This window comes from Euprymna scolopes, chromosome 7 (assembly GCF_053919585.1).
Source record: "Euprymna scolopes isolate OS-2025 chromosome 7, ASM5391958v1, whole genome shotgun sequence".
Taxonomy (NCBI): Eukaryota; Metazoa; Mollusca; class Cephalopoda; order Sepiida; family Sepiolidae; genus Euprymna; species Euprymna scolopes.
In genome coordinates, this window is record NC_136488.1 from 81,239,740 (window position 1) to 81,260,431 (window position 20,692).

General features: G+C 31.1%; 2 protein-coding genes across 2 annotated transcripts in view; one reads left to right on the forward strand and one right to left on the reverse strand.

Annotated features, from left to right (window-relative positions):
• LOC145279799 (FAS-associated factor 1-like) overlaps nt 1–20,692 on the forward strand; it is a 92,277-nt gene that overhangs the window by 53,211 nt on the left and 18,374 nt on the right. The window contains exons 4-11 of the mRNA XM_080131137.1: nt 5,907–5,998; nt 7,697–7,812; nt 9,596–9,689; nt 13,186–13,312; nt 15,160–15,223; nt 18,365–18,446; nt 19,219–19,373; nt 20,463–20,599. Coding sequence (XP_079987263.1) covers nt 5,907–5,998; nt 7,697–7,812; nt 9,596–9,689; nt 13,186–13,312; nt 15,160–15,223; nt 18,365–18,446; nt 19,219–19,373; nt 20,463–20,599 — 867 coding nt within the window. The remainder of the gene's footprint in view (nt 1–5,906; nt 5,999–7,696; nt 7,813–9,595; nt 9,690–13,185; nt 13,313–15,159; nt 15,224–18,364; nt 18,447–19,218; nt 19,374–20,462; nt 20,600–20,692) is intronic.
• LOC145279801 (large ribosomal subunit protein eL30-like) overlaps nt 12,889–20,692 on the reverse strand; it is a 145,251-nt gene continuing 137,447 nt past the window's right edge. The window contains exon 6 of the mRNA XM_080131142.1: nt 12,889–12,904. The gene's annotated coding sequence lies outside the window, so the exon portion shown is untranslated. The remainder of the gene's footprint in view (nt 12,905–20,692) is intronic.

Here is a 20,692-nt window from a genome sequence, read left to right on the forward strand (position 1 = left end):
TTTTTGTTTGGCTATTGATAGTTGTATTTGTGACGGCAGTTCTTCAGACCTCCATAATTCACAAGGAGTAGTTAACACCTATTATTTTTTCTTACTTTTTCATTGCTTTTACACATTGTTTCTAACGTGAAGAATAAGTTTAGCCAAACTAATTTTGAAATAGGGTATATCAAAGGAACACATATAAAAATGATACCACTATAAAAAACAAATGAAATACTAGATAAAATTGAGCAAACATAATTACCAAAATTACAGAAAAAGATTAAAAAAAAATAATGGTGAAGTTTGTTGAGTGAAATGGATTATTGCAAGAAAATTAATTGAACTAATAGAAATGTTAAATAAAAAAATGTCACATTTCAATATTTTTTTAATAATTAAATTCTCAGGGTTGTCGAAATTAAAAATTAAGTGATTTTTTTTTTAATTAGACTTCTTTCGAAGCTTGTAACCTTGAAAAATACATTTAAAACCCTGTTTTTTTTTTAAATAAATTGAAAAATAAACGCAATTAAAAAAAATTTAATTGATAATTGAAACTTTAAAAACATATTAAACATTGAAAAATTACTTATCTCACAAATTAACGTCCAATAAAGTAGATCCAGTCTTCATACAGAAATTCAGTTATAATAAATATATCTTTCCCAAACTTAAAAATTAAATCTTTTTTTGGAGAGAGTGCTTTAAAATCGCCGGGGAGTGCCGCCTAAAATTTTAAAGAAGTAAATTTTAGGAGTTTAGTGCCTTTCAAAGACGGTTATCATAATTTATTATCATCATTTAATTTCCTTATTTTCCTCCCCCCCCCACACCTTTCCACAGGGTTCAGTAGTTAACCAGTGCTCCTGTTGCTGTCAGTCAGCTATCTTTACCTAAGTTTTAATTTCTAGTTAAAAGAATTTTTCATGAATAGAATCAGCATTTTTAAAAATTATTTTTTAGTTGTATATATTGTATTTACTCTTTGAAGTTAAGGAGGGTTAAAAAAATTGGTGACACCTAGATGGTGACGTAGGCAAAAAAAAAAAAAAAAGACACTGCGATTTCGACCCTCACTAATAAAACTGCTCTGAGTGACTAGTTGGTAATTTTTTGTTCCTTTTCTTTTTTTATTTTGCTCCTCCAATTTATTTGGATGCTTCATAGTTAAATGTTTTAACATGTTGGTTGTGGTCATGTTAGATGGTTTTATTCCTCGCGATATTTTAATTTGACAGACTTTGCAAATGGCTTTCAACTCATCATCTTCATCAACTTCAAAAAGTTTCCATGCAAGACTTTTTTTTTGGACTTTGGACCATATTAGAAAATTCACTTTATCTGTAAACAAATAATTTACTATTAAATTTTGTTTTAAAGCTAGTCACTTATTTGGATAATTAATTGAAAATAATCCGCTAAAAAAGACAAAAAGAAAAAAATATAAAGGGATGGGGCGGTAAATTGTACCAACCGGTAGTTAACAAAAAAAAACTTATAAAATTTAATTTTTGAAACCAATGTATAAAAGTTTACATAATGAAATGCAAATATGCATTTTCTTTTGAATTTTTTTTTGGTTGACTGTGTTCAATTCACACATGGTTGATGCGGTTCAATATTGCTAAACTATAAGTCTTAAGTAAAATTCTATTTATAAATACTTTTTAAAATGAAATTTAATTAATCGTAAATATTATTTAGACATAAAAATTAATTGATTACAAAACCTTTTAAAAATATATATATTAATTTCTTTTTCGTTCGGCAAAACACTGCGCAAAACACTTAATTTTCAATTTAAAATTCTAGAAAAAAGATTATATTATTCAACTTTTAATATAATCAAATTCAGTGTTTTATCTTTCTGGAGAAAAAAATTTAAAAAAATGGATTTTATTTCAATGAAATTAAAAAAACAAAAAACTTGACTGAATTGAATTAATTACCCTTAAATTAACGAAGGGATTATTTAATAACTTTAGGTTTGGAAGAGATAGGTATGGGGTCGATTTTTTTTAAACTTCAAAAGAAGCCGACTACTGTCAAAACTTTGCGAAATAATACAACGTGATCAATTTCATTTTAGAGATATTTCTTTCAAAAGCCTTCTTTTAAAAAAAGAAAAAAAGTATATTGTTCTATTAAACCTTTTACTGTTTAAATAATTTGACTTTGCTCGTTTTATTTTAAGAAAATATAAGTTGAAAAAGCATTTTCATTCAGTATTAGAAGATTTGTCAGTAAAAAAAAAACAATCGCCAAAAAGATAAGCGTTTTTTTATTTTTACTCGCAATGTAGAGCCCTACATACTTCTTTTCAAGTTAACTCTTTTGTAGTTTTGATTACAATAGATCTGAATGAATGAACCTTGTAAGGGAGGGGCACTAAGCATTGCCCTGTTAATAATGAATTTCTTTGGTTTCTTTTTATAACATGCTACATTTCTCTCTTGCAGTTAGAAATATCAGGAAATTTTTTTCTTTTTTTCAATATCAGACTAAAAGAATCGTAATGAAGGAATCGGAAAATTAAGGTATTTTTTAACGATGCGATTCCGATTCCGATACCTCCCAAAATACACGATTCTTACGATTAACGATTCCGATTAATCATCCCACCACTACTATAAACCTATATATATAAGAAAATTGATTTTTTTTTCTTTTCTTAAGATCTGATTGACACTTTTTGATACTCGGGTTATTCCTCCTTTTCATGCCAACGAGTCTCTGGCCTGTACAAATATATGCATCTCATTTTTTTTGTGTCTACTCTCAAGTGGATCTAAAAGTACTTTTCTTTTCTACACCAATTCTTTCATTGTTTCATTCACACCGAACAACAAAGAATCGATTACAATTTGAATTAATGGTTTTCCTCTCGTCTTGGTTTAAAACAATTTGGCAATTATCTTGTTTTGTCGTGTCCTTTTTAAAACAAAATTACAATGGTCTCTTTAATAGAAGACGTAGATATTCGCCGTCTTTTTTTTTTTTTTTTTTTTTTTTTTTTTTTTAAGTAATTGTCCAGTTTTTTTCTTTCTTTTCTTGCATAATTTTTAATGTGGCATTAAAAAAAGGTCAGTTTAAAATATTAAAATTAATAAACAAAGACAAATTTAAAAAAGAAATTATGTGTACCCCTCCACCCACCCTTTTCACCTGTTTTTTTTTTTTTTTTCTCTTAATGTTTTCCGGCAGAGGTAACTGCTGAAAAATCTCTGAATCTTTTCTGTGCACTTGTCTACTTCTATTTTTATTCTCTTAACTTTCTGCTTGTCTTTGTATTTCTTTTAATCCTCTGTCCTCTTCCCTTTTTAACCGCTCACTCTTCTTTTTTTAACTTCATTATTATTTTTCTGCCCATTTTTTCTTTTTTAATTTTTTTTTCATCTAAATTGAAACATTAGCATGGATGATTCTAGGTGTTACTAAAAACCAAAGCATGTCTGTCCAATTCCCTGACAAAGAAAACCAATTGACTGATGAGATATTGTAGTATTATATTAGCATGACAGGGCAACTGGTCGATTATTATTATTGAAAAAATCAAACAATTAAAGTTTGGAAAATGTGGATTTACAGCCTGGAATGTTTAATCAGAAATTTAACTCAGAAAAACGATAAACAAAGTCGATTTAGGAACTTTTGGAGTAGTTATGGAATTTAAGCTAATCATAAGGTATGTGACAAAAATCTTAAGGCTACATGTAGTGATGACAATAAATTTTAGATATACACGTAGATAGCTAGTTAGTCAGCAGAGATCAAACTAAAGAGTTGGCGAAAACCGCGTTAGCGAATGGACGTGTGAACAACCCCTTGGAAGCAGAAGAAGGAACCAGTGAAAATGTAGAGAGAGACTCAGCATGCCAAACTTCGACAAGGGAATCCATAAGACTAATAAAATTCGTATCAAGTATAACTCGTTATGATGTTCTTGTGGGGTTTGGACAAATAAGGTATGTGATTCTTTTGGTTCGAGACAAGTTGACATATTGCCATTGTTTGCTTGTAAGAAAGCTGTGTATAAAAGTTTGTCACGTTTGTTAACTACATGTATCCGTGAAGCCTTCACACACACACAATGAGCGTATTGCATACATACAACAATAGAACATTTTAACCACTAGACGACACACTGTATATATCACAACATTAAAGAGACATCTGTTAAATAGATGTTGTTTGTATACACTCACCCCACTATATAACAATATTAGAATTGTTTCTTTTGTGGTTTACATATCAGATCAACTATTCAAACAATTGTTTTAAAGTAACATTTTGACAAAATTCTTTGAGCAATAAATAGTTTGATCTCTTTGAAATATTTACAGTAATATGACTAGTTACGACCCTGTAGTTTAATCTGTAGTTTTTTTTCTTTATGGTAAATTTTATAGTTTTGTTTGTTGGAAAGTTATTACAGCATAATTTTACAAAATCAAATTGTCTCTAAGATCAGTATATTTGCTGACGACACCACCCTCTCTAACAGGCAGGAGGGGAAAATAAATGAACACATATCCAAAGCAATGGCAGAAACCCTAGAGGAAGACTTCCAGTCTGTAATAGGGTCAAAAATGGGTTGTAACATTCAATGCTGCCAAGACTAAGCTCGTTTCTATTAATAATTTCAAGAAACCTTCTCAACTATCAAAGGCTATGGCTAAGATACATTACCTGAAAGTACTTTGTTCAAACTCCTCAGTTTAACATTCACAGGAAACATGAGCTGGAACAGATACATCAAGAACATTGCCAAGGCTGCTGCAAAGAAGGTGGGCTCTCTCTACCATGCTAGAAAGTTATTTACGCCTGAAAGTATCCTGTACCTCGACAAGGCTACCATTCACCCATGTATGAAGTATTGTTGTCATATTTGGGCTGGTGTATCTGCTACTAGTCCCTCACTGCTGGACAGGGTTCAAAAGAGTCACCAGCCTGATAGGTCCTGAACTGTCATCTAAGATTCAACCTCTGTCCCATTGATGAAATGTTGCATCACTCTTGTTTTACAAGTATTTTAATGGTGGATGCTCTGACAAACTACAAGCCCTTGTACCCCTTTGATGTAAATACCCCCGACAAACGCGACAAGCAACAAAGTCCCACTCCTACACAGTAGAAATCCCTAGATGTTAGAAAGCCTTCTAATCCAATAGTTTCTTCCTCAGAACTGCTAGATTTTGGAATTCCCTTCCGGTTTCCTGCTTCCCCAACTGTACTGTCATGCAGAAGTTCAAGTGTAATGTGAACAGACATCTTGCTGCGCAACTCCCTACATAGTATCTCTGCAACTTATGTCCCTGAGAGTAGTCCCCTACATCAAAGTGACACTGTACCTTGTTTGGAGTGAAAATGTAATAAAAGAAGAAAAAAAATTAGTTTAGCCATGCATTATTGCTCTTTTTTCCTTTTTTTGTTTGTCCTTCATTTTACTTCAATTTAAAAAAAAAAAAAAAAAAAATCAAGAACATTTTCTTTGTACATTCTTTTTCTTTCATTTCTTTAGTTTATTTTTATTTCGCTAGTTTTTACTTCATTATTTTTATTTCATTATTTTTCTATTTTATTTTTTACTTTATTTGTTTCGTTACATTATTTTTTTTTTTTTGTTATTTTTAAAAAAATTTTTTTATTTTTTCATTACATTTTTGTTGGTTTTTATTTTATTTTGTTGGTTTATTTAAATTTTTCTTGTTTCATTTGTTCTTGTTTTGTTATTTATTTTATTTTTTTCATTAATTTCATTGTTTTTATTATTTAAGAAATTTTTAAAACTAATTTTGTACTTCTGATGACTTAAAACCTGATCTTTAAAAAGAACTTGATGGAGGAAACCATGTTAGCATTTTTATATATATTTTAAAAGTATTAATGTATTCAACTGCTAATGAAATGAATACTTTCAGGTTCTATTAAAGAAGAATTGCGTCGACATTTGAGTATACCTGTTGCTGACCAAGAACTGAAAGGCTGGTGTACGAGCAGAGTAAATGACAAGGTGCATATTTTTTTCTTTACTGAACAATATGTAGGGTGATGAACAAGTAACTGGGCAATCATCACAAATATATCAACTTTTATTTGAATTAAAAATGTTTTATCTGATTACTTCAGACTCATGCTATCTATCTGTGCATATATATATATGAATATTTTATGTATCAATTTACAGTATATACTTTGACAATGCTCAGTACATTGGTAAATCTAGGTAGCACTAGTAATTCATTAATGAGATCAAAGAAAACACTTGCTAATAATCGACTGGAAAATAGTATGATAGATCAGTACATATATAAATTTAGATAACCGCTATAGATTATGTTTGAATGAGAAATTTGAAATTCTAAACTTTAAAGACCACAGAAACGTATTAAGTTGTAGAAGTGAAATACCAAACAACTGTATACATAAAATAAACTTTACTTTACGATACCAAATATATAAGAACAATGAAATAAATTTAAAAAAATTTAACAACACCTAAAAATAGAAATAAAATGTACTCCAAGTTAAAATAAATTCACTTTATTCAGCATATTCACAAAAAAAGGCTGAGTCCACCCTATGCAGAACAGAACAAAAGGAGAGGAAGTAAAAGTCAACCAAGCCTTTGTGTAAGGAGTTCTGCCATTGGCTAATGAAAGTATTAACCTGTGGAAGGAATAACAAAGAATTTTAATTGGTTAGCTGGTCAAACTAAACACTTTTTGTGTGTATAATCCCTGGTAACATAAATTCGATGCATATTAATCTTAAGAAACAATGGAGCCTCTGTGTAGCTAAATTGCCATGAAAACATTTTCATAATTCATATGCATATATTATTAGTAATATTTACCTAACATTCCCCATGTGAATATTTATTCCTTGTGAGAAGGTTTCTTAGGGAAAGCAATTTCAAATATTGTCATGTTTACAATTTTTACCTTGAAAATATAACATTTCCAATATGAGGTTCCTTAATACAAAAAAGAAAACCTGTCAGCACGGTGATATTCTTCGAACAAATATTTGCTGTTACCGCATTTCTTAATATTTCTGTAGCAACTGTGAAATTTTTTTTTTTTCTTTATTTTAAATCTTCAAAATAATTATCTAAATTTTAAAATCTTCGTTTGAATGTGTTCTTCACTGAGATATTTTATTTTTATAAAAATGAACAAAATCTATTTTGAAAAGAAAAAAAAATTATTTTCTTCATGCTATAATATATTTCAATAGTTTTCTGCACATAATCAGTAACAAGGTTTAGTACTCAGATTTAGCATTAGTAATAGGGCTACAGGAACTGTTTTTTAGCAGAGGGCTTGCCACTCGGACCTAGGGTTAGTTGTAGTTTTAATAATTATCTCTCATAATTATTTATTTTTCTTTGTCCTATATTGTCCCAGAAATGGATCATTTTGGGATCTAGTACTTATGCTAGCGATTCCATATTTATCATCATTAGTTTTATCTTTTCTTTAGAGCCTTTTCATTGCCTCAGGGATCCAGCTTTTTTTATCTGTATATTCACCTGTTTTGTGTAAATCGTGAAAGGTGATCTGCTCATCTATGTTTTGCTATTTGTGTGGTGGTGCCATTTACTCTAGTTTTCTGTCTGATCCAGGTGTTCCTTTTTATTTTGCATAAATTGATGAAAACTGCCATGTGTGATGATAATGATGATTAATTAAATGTTCTTGTTTTGCAGAAACTCTTAAAAGATTTACACTTGTCAACAGAAACAAAATTAAAGTTGCACAATACAAAAAGTAAATTTGGTCCACCTGTCGTCAAACCAAAATATCCACACCCACCTGCTGAAAGGTGAGTACAAACATTGTACTATTCATTCACAAACATTATTATATTATTTCGGTATCTCTACTTTTGACTATCTTTCTAGTTTAACCCTTAAAAAAAAAACAAGAACATTGCACAGATTGTCAACATGATTATGTAGTGTATGGCTTATTACTATTTAATAATGTATGCATACATTATTGTTCTTGTGGTATCTAGAGACCATGATGAATGCACCCTTTGAATCAACACACTCTAACCTACAAAAAATGCTTGAGCAGCCCAGTTGATTGGCAATAAACCAACCACCTTTTCAGAGAAGAGGTAATTCTTGGGAGTGTTGACCTGTGAGGACAGAACAGCAATCTGGCAGTAAGAAAACCACAAAAACAAACAGTTGGCCCCATTGCAGGAGGAAAGGGGGGAGGTGCAAAACATTGAGTTTTGCAAAAGAAAAGGAAAAAAGCAATAATATCAATGTTTAGTGCATTTTAGATTAGGAAGCCAGTATCTTCAGGTATCATGAGGACTATTAATAAAGTAGGTATAATAATGAAGTGTTAAAAAATATTAAAACAACTAGAAGACAATTTGTTATAATGAAAACATTATTTACCTCTTTGCTAGGCGGTTACAAAAAAATGCCTGAGCAACCTATATTGACATTACCAGTGAGGATGCTTCAGATTATTGGCGATAAACTAACTCTGAGAGAAAGCAGAGCCTATGAGGATGGACCTCCTAGAACTGAACAAAACAGCAGTCTGCCAGTAACGTAGACACTGTCGGACTCGTTTGTATTATAACTCAATGGCTCAATAATACAACATGAAGGTGTGATGCAATCTGCTTTGATTTTACCGATCAATGAATGAGCATCTATTTCTATTATAATCAATCTCTCGTCTCTTTTGAGAATCTGTCTTTACTTCTATCTATCCCTACAATTCTTCTATCCCATCCGAACAGTATGATGCCAGGCATATTAATTGATATCTTTCATCTTAAGTTTCTAGGGAGATGTTGTAAGCCATTAGGTTGTTCTTACAGATGTTTTTAAATCTAAGTGAGAGACACTCAGTCTTTCTCCTCTGGTCAACTGTCCATTTAATAGATTTTCATAATACTGGCTTAGCAGGGAGTACATGTTAGGTTTTTTCAGCATTTTCCAGAACAACTCTGTATTACATACAACCAGCATGACCCGTGGAAATTCCACAGTTGTATCTTTAACTGCTGTATATTGCTGTCATGTCAAACTTAGCATACCACCTTTGTTCCAACTGAAACATACTTATCTAAGTACTCTCGTTAATACAGTTTAAGATTATATCTGGTTATAGCTCCAAAACATTTTTTAGAAGATTGTGGCATATTTCTATTCTATGGATGTTTGGCATGAATGCAGACTTTACAGTATTATTGTATCATCTCTGTGGACAGAACAAATATTACAATTTGATCCTAGCTCAAAAGCCCAAAAATTACATTTTAGTTAATTTTACATTCAACATAGCAATATCAGACAAAATTTTTCAAATTGTTTTGCTAAGCATCTTCGGACATTGGCCGATCCCATCCTTTAAAAAAAGATTGCCTTAGCTTATTATTAATATATAGAATTTAAATTGAGTGAAAGTTGTGATCTTTCCCCCCCCCCCCCCCAAGATTCTTGCAGGATGTGTTAGATGGTTTATTGGTTATATTTGTCAGAATTGATGATGAATAAATTTTTATAAAATTGTGCAAAATGTTTGCCATGATCAGATGCTTAGTTATGCATAAATTCTTTTCTCCTGTTTTTCAGTTCCTCTTCTTCTTTGTCGTCCCCTTCTTCTTCCTCCCTAAAATACAGTGCATCGGGTGATACAAAATTTGCAGCAAATTCTAACTCACAAAAGGTAATTAAAAATTTTGTTTTTTATCAAATCTTGGATTTTATAATATAAATTGAACTAATCTTTTTAGCATGTTACACTTCAAAATCTGCTGGGAATGGCAAAAAAAAAAAAAAAAAAAAAAAAAAAATGAAAGCGCAACAATATGCATAAAAAAAAAAAAGAATAGGAAGGAATTTGAGATACCTATGCTCAAAGCACCCGTGAAATGTGTATGATTGTGGAACTCATAGAAATAACAAGACTGAGCCAGATGAAAAATCAATAAAATTTTATTGATAAAAAAAAAAATGATAAAATTAGCTAAAAAAAAAAGGAGAGGAAAAATGTATGTAGATGAACTCTTATACTGATCGTGTATGTATGCTGAGCGGAGAGTATATCAAAGTAAACAACGAAAAAGAATCAAAACAAAACCTCAACCTGTCAACATTTGAGAGTGAATGAGAAAGAAAGGAAGGGATAACCTCACAATTCTTTCCCTTTTTAAGTATGAGGTTTTTAGTTGTTCATTCTTTCAGCAGTATTGTCACTGCCTCAAAAGTATTTTTTTTTTTTTTTATTCCTTTTGTGTTTTTGTCGTCTAACTTGAAAATGCAGCAGAACTTTTCGGCATTTTTTTTTTTTTTTTTTTTTTTTTTACTTCAGTTGTGGTCTACTCAACTGTCATTTTCACAACTGTATCCTTAGCAGTTCCTCTTCATTATTGCCAGCTGAGAAATATTCTCCATTTCTTTTCATCATTTCTTTTTCTTTTTTTCTCCATTCATTTCGTCTTGGAGAGACAAAAGGATTTATTGTTTCTTTTCTCAGCCTGCTGTGTATACATTATTTCTTTTGCCTGCCGACGCTTTCCAGAAGTCATCACCTCTAGCCTTTTCAGCCATCTCTCACATGTGCATGTTGCCTGCCTATTCCCCTCCACCTCTCTATATAGATTATATCTTCTCTCTTTTCTTTTCTTCTTTTTAGCACATAACTTTCCGTGTGTGTGCTGCATATTGTATCTCCTCCGTCCTCTATACAAATTCTCTCCCTCCTCCACTCTTTACATTTTTGTTTTCACATATGCGTGCTGACCAATGTATCTTTCCTTTTTTTTTTACATGTTGCAGACAAGTCATAATAAAATACTCTTCCTTGTTTTAAAATTGGATTAACATTTTCTTTATATTTTTTCTAAATACATAATCTGGTTTTGGGACGATGTCACAAGCATAAAAGAATGAGGCACAGGTGAAAATCAGTTTCAAATAAATTAACAGATAAACTCTTTCATATAAGAGGGCCGTTCCAAAAGTAATGTCTCCTATTTTCTTCCCTTAATTGTTGATAACAATTGTATTGTTATGATGACTGGACTTATGTATTCATGACTTGAAAGTTTCATCTCTATATTGCAGATATTGACAGTGTGAGACTGCGCACACTATAAACACATAGATAAAAAACCTATGGTGTTTGGTTTTTTGATCATTAACATAAGGAAATATTTATTTTAAAACAAATCCTAATTAATCCAATATTTTAATATAAATAACTAAACTAGCACAAGTTCTGGACCTAACCAATAATACAATAACTTTTAGTCAAAATTTGATTATATTCATTATATAGTCGCATCATATGGCAATACATTGATTCAACTTTTCTAAGCAATTCAATGACTTTTTTGTAGAACAATGTCTTTGATCTCAAAATACGTCTCGGTTTCCGATATCACTTCATTGCAGTCAAATCTCTTTTCCTGGAATATTCTTTCGCAGTCTGTAAACGGTTAGTAGTTGCTGGGGGTTAGATCTGGAGAATAGAGAAGATGCAGAAGCAATTTGAAGTGCAATTCATATAGCTGGCACATCTCAACATGGCGGCCAAAACCTTGCCTGCTTATGTCTTTGTTTTGGATGGCTTTCACCTTCTGCTGTCCACTCAATTTAACTCTGGAGTGAAGTAGTGGATCCATGTTTCATTCATTGTCTACTCCTTTTTGTTATGAAATGATTGCAAACAAAAGTCTAGGTGCATTGTTGTTTTGATAGACTGTGAGCAAATGTGACACCGACTTCTAACATAGCTTTCTCATTGACAAATATTCATACAAAATAGTGAATACAAATCCTTTTGATATCTTCAACTACTATCTCATGCAACTGCAATTTACAATCGACCAAAATGAGTTGATTTTTGTTTTTTCAGCAGCTGTTGAAATCGGGAGACCTTAGTCCTCATTTGTATCTGTACGACATTATTTAAAATTAAACATAATTTCTTATCTGTTGCCCATGATCAAACAGTCTGAATAACATTTATGCAGCTATTGCTTTCTTTGAATAGTATTTTTTCCCATCAGAAAGCAATGCTTTATCAGACATGAAATTCAGATTTTTCCATTGTTTTGATAATTTTCAACAGTAGCCGCATTTACATGTAATTTTGAAAACTAATAATCCAATTGAATTCAAATTTTGACAGTATTTTGTAAAAGTAATATGGATTAAAAAAACATTTTCTATTAGTGGCTCTGTTAAACTTGAGTGATATTTTTATACTGCTATAACATGTCGTCTTCATATTAGAAGAAAGATAATTTATGACAAGCTTAGCTTTTATTGGCTTGACGCATGTCATTCAGAGTTTGTGGACTCTGAATAATTAATTAATCTAAAAAAATTTATCGTCATTTTTTGGTGTACACTAATATTTTTCACCGATAAGTCAATGTATTCACAAGTTGTTCTGTTTTATTTTGAACTTTCATATTTCCCTTTATACTCAATAAAAATAAGCAATTTTTTAAATTAAAAATATAGATGAAAAATATTCAATAGTTGTTCTAACCTTGACTATAAAATTAAAACAAAAAGTAAAAAATGTTAAATAAATGGTTACTTCAGTTGTTTATAAAAATTATGAATTTTCTCTGGGAAATTGAATTGGTAGTTGTGTTTCATGTCGAAATTAGTATAAATTCCAAAAATTTTGAAAGATGATCCAGTAAAAAAATAATCGCTAGTAAAAATAAAAATTGTGTTCAGTGATTTATAAAGTTTTATCACATGTTTTAATGTTGAAGAGTTTTCAAGATCCAGATGTCGGGGTGGGGGATAACTACAATCGACAATTTTTACTAAATTTGTATTGCCATTTTTTTACGCAAGATCTCTGAACATGATTGTGACTGATTTTTTTTTTTTTTTATCTATTTTTTTATTTAAAATTCTATCTCATCATCTATTGATTAATTTTCATAATTTCTGGAATTTCTATTAATTTCAACATGACACGTAAGTACATAATGTTTTCACTTGAAATCTGTTTAAAAGATTACCAATATACACAATCAGTATTTAATTTAATCTAACTCTGTTAAAATTGTTTTTCAATCCAAATACATCAAAAATTTTATTTTATCAAAAATCAAGATAAAAAATGTAGCCAGTTGTGTACGGCTTAAATTCCAATTTTATCTTTTTCCTCTTATTTTTTTTTTTTTTTGTAGGATATGGAGATAATTGAAGATGAAGATGATGATCTTGTAGACGATTATGACGATGATGATATGATCCCAGACAGCATGATTGAAGATGATATATGGGCACTCTCAAAGCCAAAATGTGGACCACTAAGTAAGGCAAAACACAAAAGTGCAAGCAAAAACAATGATATAAACATATTACTGCCTATTAATATCTTATTTATTTTTATATCCTTGTTGGTCCCCTGACAAAGGAATTGGACCTAGCAATCACTCCTGTTCGTCCTTTTCTCAATGGATTTTTTTAAAATTTTGCACAAACTTTAGTCATAGTAAGAATAAATTTTTCACTTGTGGAAGGGGATGCCGTATGCTCAGCATGCTTTTGCTGTTTTTATGCTTTTCCTGACCATTAGAGGCATGCTAATTATGAGTTACAAGAACCTAATTTTTTATGACAAAAACATGGAATTCTGATTTTTAGGGACCAATCAAGAGTCAGCAAGATAATATTAAAAACACATATTTTACTGTGTATTAGCATCTTATCATTTATGTTTTTATATTCTTTTTTTATTTTCCTTTTCTGCTTTCTCCATTCAATTGTGAATTATACTAACATGAGGATATTTATAGTAAAAATAAGTAAGAAATGACATATCCCCCCTTGTGGCATTAGTTTATTTTATTTATTTATTTTTTTTTTTTTTTCTTCAAATATTTGACTGGCTGTCTGAAAATATTTGCTTTTTGACCTAAAATTTATAAATTGGTGTTATTTTTTTCCCCTTCTTTCCTTCTGCAAAACCTGGTCATAGTTTGTAGTCACAAACAAAAACAGTTTTTCTCTACAAAACAACCGAAACTAAACACCATGAATAAATATTTGAAGATATAAAGAACTTGAAGCATAACCCCTTTTTCCCCCAAAAAAAACTACACAATTTGGAATCAAATAACCTAAAACAAAAGTTGATATGCTGCAAAATAAATCCACCAAATCAAATGTTGCTTTAAATTAGAAGCATTGTCCAGATGTACGAGTTGTATACTGATGATTTAGTACTTGCCTGTGAAACAATGGCTGACCTACTTGTTAAGTTAAAGATTTGGAGGAATACTAAGGAAGTAAGTCTGTGATTGAATGTTACTAACAGCTATAGTGATCGAAAGCTCTTCAAAAGTAGAAAATTTCTCTGCTCACTCAGTTTGCGGGAAAGGAGTTGGATTAGATTATGAGAAGTTAACTTAGGTTAATTTGATAATCTCTAACTGCTTAAGATGTGGAAATATGCCATCACATGGCTCAAAAAGAGAAAATGATAGAAAAGAGAACCTGATAGGTAGCACATAAGTTAGATCTGTAATGACATAGGCTCATATGATACAACTAATTAATTATTTAGAAAGAAATGGATTGTTTTTTTTTTATTATTTATTTATTTAGAAAGGGTAGCGGGGAGCACCATTTAGCCCCCCCCCCCCCCCGTTCCGTTTGATTAGAAAGAAACCGCAACACATGGCACATACAACTGCAAAGAAAGCTATGGCATACATCAAGCTCTTGATTTGAGAAACAGCATGAATAGGGTTTGGAGTCAAACCTTGCTCGGTAAGGATTACCATGATAGACAGGTGGCACCTGATTGTTATTAAATTACTTTCTGACAACCAGCAAAGAAAAACGGGGGGAAAATTGTAGGTAAAAGAAGCAGAGGATGACAACGAGAAACGTACATTGACAGTCTGAACACCTGGGCAACAAAAATGATGAGCAACAATGAATTTATGAATGCCTCGAGGAAGAGAGATAGATTGAGAGCCATAGCAGTGAAGGCCTGTATTAGGCAGGGCACCACTTAAATGAATGAATTTTGAGAGAAAGACTTTCTTTTTTTTTTTTTTTCATTAAGAAGTTTTATTTTTTTCCATTTATATTTTTTCTATGAAGACACAAATTTCTAATAGGTTTTTTTTTTTTTTTTTTTTTTTTTACAGTGCCAGAAGATTTTACTGATGAAGTTGAAGCTCAACAACAATTTACTCGTGGTTTTATTGATCGGTGGGTCATACATTTGTTTTAACATTTCTTTCTATATTATATGAGTATTCTTTTATGTCAGAGCCTTTTCACTCATTACTTCAGTCCATTTCTATCATAAATATAGTTAGACTTCTATGCTATTCACACAACCTATACTCACACAATGGCAAATCTCTCATGAAAATATTTATACTTATATGTAAAACAACAGTAGGCAGCCCGGGTGGAGATAGGTGTTTTTTTTTTTTTTTTTAATGGCAGATGGCAGGCAAGCTTGAACTCGTAACGCGAAAGAGGAAAAAAGGTAAAAAAAACGTGTAATGTCTTAACCGATGCCTATATGGCGCAAGCAGAAGTTGTGAGCGTTGAAATTGAACGTAGTCTAATCCAACAGAGATTATGTCTTGCAAAAATGTTGACGCAAAAACACTGGCATGAATCCAATACCATCTCAATTCCTACATCAGGTAATGACCACTCCAACTCTACCAATTATCGTCCCATCGCTCTAACTAGTATCTTTTAAACAATGGATGTGACATTTAGAAAAATATAACATCCTCTCCAGACACCAAAGTGGATTTAGTCAAAACCAAGATACTAATGATCAACTTATTTGACTAGAAACATTCATCCGTAATGGTCTAATAAGAAGCCACCATGTGGTCTCAATCATTTTTGATCTTGAAAAAGCATATGACACCACGTGGAGGTACAGGATCTTGAAAGATATTCATAATATGAGAATCAGGAAACCTAGCAATGTTTAACCAAGAATTCCTATCTTACAGAACATATAAAGTATGCTTGGGAAACCTAACATCAGACCAATATATACAAGAAAGAGGGTTACCACAGGGTAGTGTATTATCCGTCATCCTATTTCTATTTAAAATCAATGATATAACTAAAACCATTAACATGGAATTTGAAAAAACACTATTCGTTGATGACTTCTCTATAACTTGCTCATCAAGCATGCCAACTATTGAAAAACAAATACAACATTGCCTCAACAAAATAGACCATTGGATTAATCAAAATGGATTTAAAATATCCAAAAGCAAAATCTCTTACATCAACTTTTGTAGGAAACAAAAATACCACCTTGACCCACAGCTCAAACTAGATGGACAAGTAATACCAGTAGTACAACATACCAAATTCTTAGAAATCATTTTTGATAATAAACTGAACTTCAAGGAGCACATTAGCAACTTACAACAAAAATGCTTAAAAGCAATAAACATCTTCAAAATAATATTCAAACTAGACAGGGGAGCAGACCAGGCTACAATGCTCAACATATATTGTATACATCCAAGATTCAAACTGGACTATGGTTGTACCATATACAACTCCACTCACAAATCCAACAAAAAAAAAAAATTTCTAGCCATACAGAATCAAGGTTTGAGACTTAGCCTGAGAGCCTCTCAACTCCACCAATGGAAAGCTTGTATGTAGAAGCTCATGAACTACCCCTACATTTAAGACCGGGGAAAAACTAGCTTTGCAATATGCAACAAAACTGCAAAGCAATCTCAAAAATCCAACATACAAAACTACCTTCAACCTACAATTTACAAACTTTTATTCTGGGAAACCAAAAAGCATACACTCCTTTGGACACAGAATTAAAGAAATAATACCTTAAATCAATGAAAAACCAAACATAGTTACACAAAAAATGACAGACCATCATGGACATTAAATAAACAAAACACTGACCTAACATTTCACTAAATATAAGAAAAACATTACAAATAATTTAACAAACAGAAGCAATTTTGGAGAACTTGGAGAAAGATATGCAAAATACAAAGAAATATACACAAATGGGTCTAAAACTGTAAATCGAACAGGCACAGCATATGCAGATGAGCAAAGCCAATACCAAATACGACTGCCCAATAATACTTCAATGAACTACAAGTCATCAAAATGGCACTCAAATACATCAAAGACAAAATCAAATAAATGTTCATCATATATACAGACTCCCTATCCTGTATCATATCCCTTCAAGAGAAAAAAAACTAAACACCCTTTCATCACAGAAATTATACAGGAATATAATGAAATAACCGAAAAAGTTAAAATAACTGTAATAGTCTGGATACCAAGCCATGTTGGCATCCCAGGAAATGAAAAAGCAGACAAAGTGGCGAGAGAAGCAACAAACCATGAAATCCCAAAAAATCAAAATACAGTTCTGAAAAGAAAAATTAATGAATATCTGGAAAACAAGTGGAAAGAGGAATGGAATAAGTGCACAGAAAACAAATTGCATGAGCATCAGTCAAGAATCAGAAGTGAAAAACAAAAAGATTTGAAGGGATGAAGAGAGGAGATTGTACTGAACCAAATACGAATTGGACACACAAAACTCATTTCTACCTAATCAAAGTGGAGGAAACACCAAACTGCAAACTCTGCAACCAACAAATAACAATCAAACATTTACTGACAGTGTAGAAGATACAAACACATCTGAAAGAAATATTTTGGGACACCAAGCATTGGAAAAGTGTTCCAAGAGTGGAGCCTCAACAAATTATGAAGTACTTAGAAGAAACAAATTTATTCAAACTCCTGTAAACTAAACAAGTAACATTTTACTTTAGAAAACAAACTTTTTGAGAAATTTAAAGCATTTTTTTCCAAGAAATTGAAAATTTTCTATAAACAAACCTTTTCTTGGCATTAAATGACCCTTAGAGGTTGAAATGCTGTTAAACAAACACACTCACACACTCAAGAACTCTCATTCATTCATTCAGCATGGCCATACCATCAAAGTCTCCTGTATGCACACATCTTCGTATACTATCCAGATTTAATCTTCTGACGTCATCAGACCTAAACCTAAACCTGTCTTTAAGTCGCACATTACATGCCCATCATATCTTTCTCCTCATTTCTCTCCATGCAGCAAATGTCCTCAACTCTTACTGCCTAGTTTTCACTTCTATGCATCATGAAACTGCGTACACATACCTGATAGATTTTTCTTTTGATCAACAGTGGTAACACTGCTGGTTAGTAATGACCAGTTTCCTGAACTAAGTCCATCCATTCCCAACTTTTGCATTCATGTTAGCACATATATAAACTCTTACAGATTAACAATTTCTTATTTTTTTTTGTTTGTTTCAGATTTGGAGAATGCCATCCAGCATTTTACATTGGAACTTTGGATGATGCTGTGAAAGACTCTCTAATGTTGAAAGCAAAAGAAGTAAATGGCTTTTTTCCCCTCTTATTGATCTAACGCTTACATCCAGTTAAAATCAATTGGGAAAGTCCTCATTTTCTAAACAGCGTTGTATGTACGAAAGAGGGGGAAAAGAAAAATTATCCATGGAGCAAGTTTTACTCTAATTGTTGCAGCTTCTCTTTAAGCATCATAATTATTGTTTGTTAAATGGATAATAAATTCCATATACAAAATGTTTAAAAGGAAATAACGCTTTTTTTTTTAACCTTAAGTTATCTCTCTTGCCAAACGACATTTTGGGCATTAGTTGTCTAGCCTGGGTTTGACCAGCTGACAAGAAAACAGACAAGAAAACAGAAAAATTTCAATGGCAAAATATTTATAAAAATTGGCGTAACGCATACAATTAAAATTTTATTATCATAGTACTTCTTTCAGTTGTAAATTGTTAATAATTTATTGTTAATCTTCATGTAATCATTTTCATCCATTTATTTATTCATATTTGCATATTACCACTCACCCAAACCATTTCATCATAACAGTGTTCTTACTATTATTATATCTTAGCAATAGTTATGAATCTTAAAATTTTAATTAAAGTAGTTTAATTTTACTCCCATGACGTACCTGATGTTTTTTTTTGGGGGGGGGGGGCGTCACTAACTTATTAGTATATTTTTTATTATAATTTACGACAAAAAAAAAAAATCTAACCCTAAAAAGTAATTGTCATATTTTCAAACAAAATTATATATATTTTCTCTCCTTTTTTTTTTTTTTTTTTCCCCAGAGAAAACCATTGGCAGTCTACTTACATGATGACAATAATATTGTTACCAATGTGTTCTGTTCAAAAATGTTGTGCTCGGAGGAGATAGTCAACTACCTCACCGAAAACTTTTTTGTCTGGGCATGGGATATGACCAATGATAAAAACAAAGACAGGTAAAAACAGAAATATTTTTTATTTTTGGGGTTGATTCTAAAAAAAAATATATATTCTACTAGATGACGACAACTATACCTTATATATAATAGGCCGAGATCTCTAAGATTTGGAGCAACAGATCTCTTTAGCTGTTAACACCTAACTGCCATTGCTTATAGGAAGTTTCATTCTGAAAGGATTCTAACCATGACAATGATTAAGTACAATCATTTTAAAAAATCCCACATAGGAATAAAACTCTTTGTAATATGCCTTTATTTATCAAAAGTTACCCGTCTCATCATTTATATAAGTTTGTCGATAATTGTCAAATTTATCAATAAGCTCGTTGTGCCTCTTATTATTTGGTATATAAAACGTGCAAAAACATCAAGCTAATCTCACAGGGAAATTTTTTAACTGCTATATCAATTATCTAAGAAAATTCACATTACCTTTAGGAAGAGATCTTGGTTGCATGATCTCACCTAGCCTGTTATAGAGATGGTTATACCTATGATCAATTAGATATGAAAATCTATAAAACAGAATAAAAAGTATGATGATTCAACCTGTTTTAAGCAAATATAATAAATAAAACACTTTCTGACATTCAATTTTTAAGTTAAAACATTTCAGAATATATTGTGATGTCATATTATACCACCTCTGTTTCTTTCCTCCTACCCAGCACTACCCTTCCTTGCTGTTTTTTTTTTAATTTTTATTTACCATGCTGCCTTTTTTGTTTTCCCCTATGCAATCCCCCCTCCATCCACACTTCCCTTGAAACATCACACAGTTTTTTCTCTAAATGGATCATTGCCCCAACAGCAACCAAATATACTTAATTTGATTATTGTGATGAAACTAAAAATATTGAATATTGTGATTAAACTAAAAATATTGTGATGAAACTAAAAATATTGAAATTCTATGTATTTTTAATTAAAATCATATGTTTAATAGTAGCCTAAAATTAGAAAAGTCAAAATATTAATCATGATAGTCCAGTTATTTTCCTAATTGTAGTTAATAATTACGATGGGGTTGATAAGTTAAAAAAAAATATATATATGAATACAAATTTTTTCCTTATATTTCAGATTACTGAAAATGACAACCAAGCACTTTGGTACGATTGCTTTTTCCCAAATCAAAAGTTATATACCCAATAAATTACCTTTAGTGTTGATTATAAGCCGGGCCAGATCCACCAATGAAGTTTCTTCTGTGATACAAGGTCAGTTTAGTGCAATTCTTTATATTTATTTAGTTGACATTAAAGGTCGACAACAATCTCTTTTGCTCAACTTTTCAGATAATTTTATTTTTT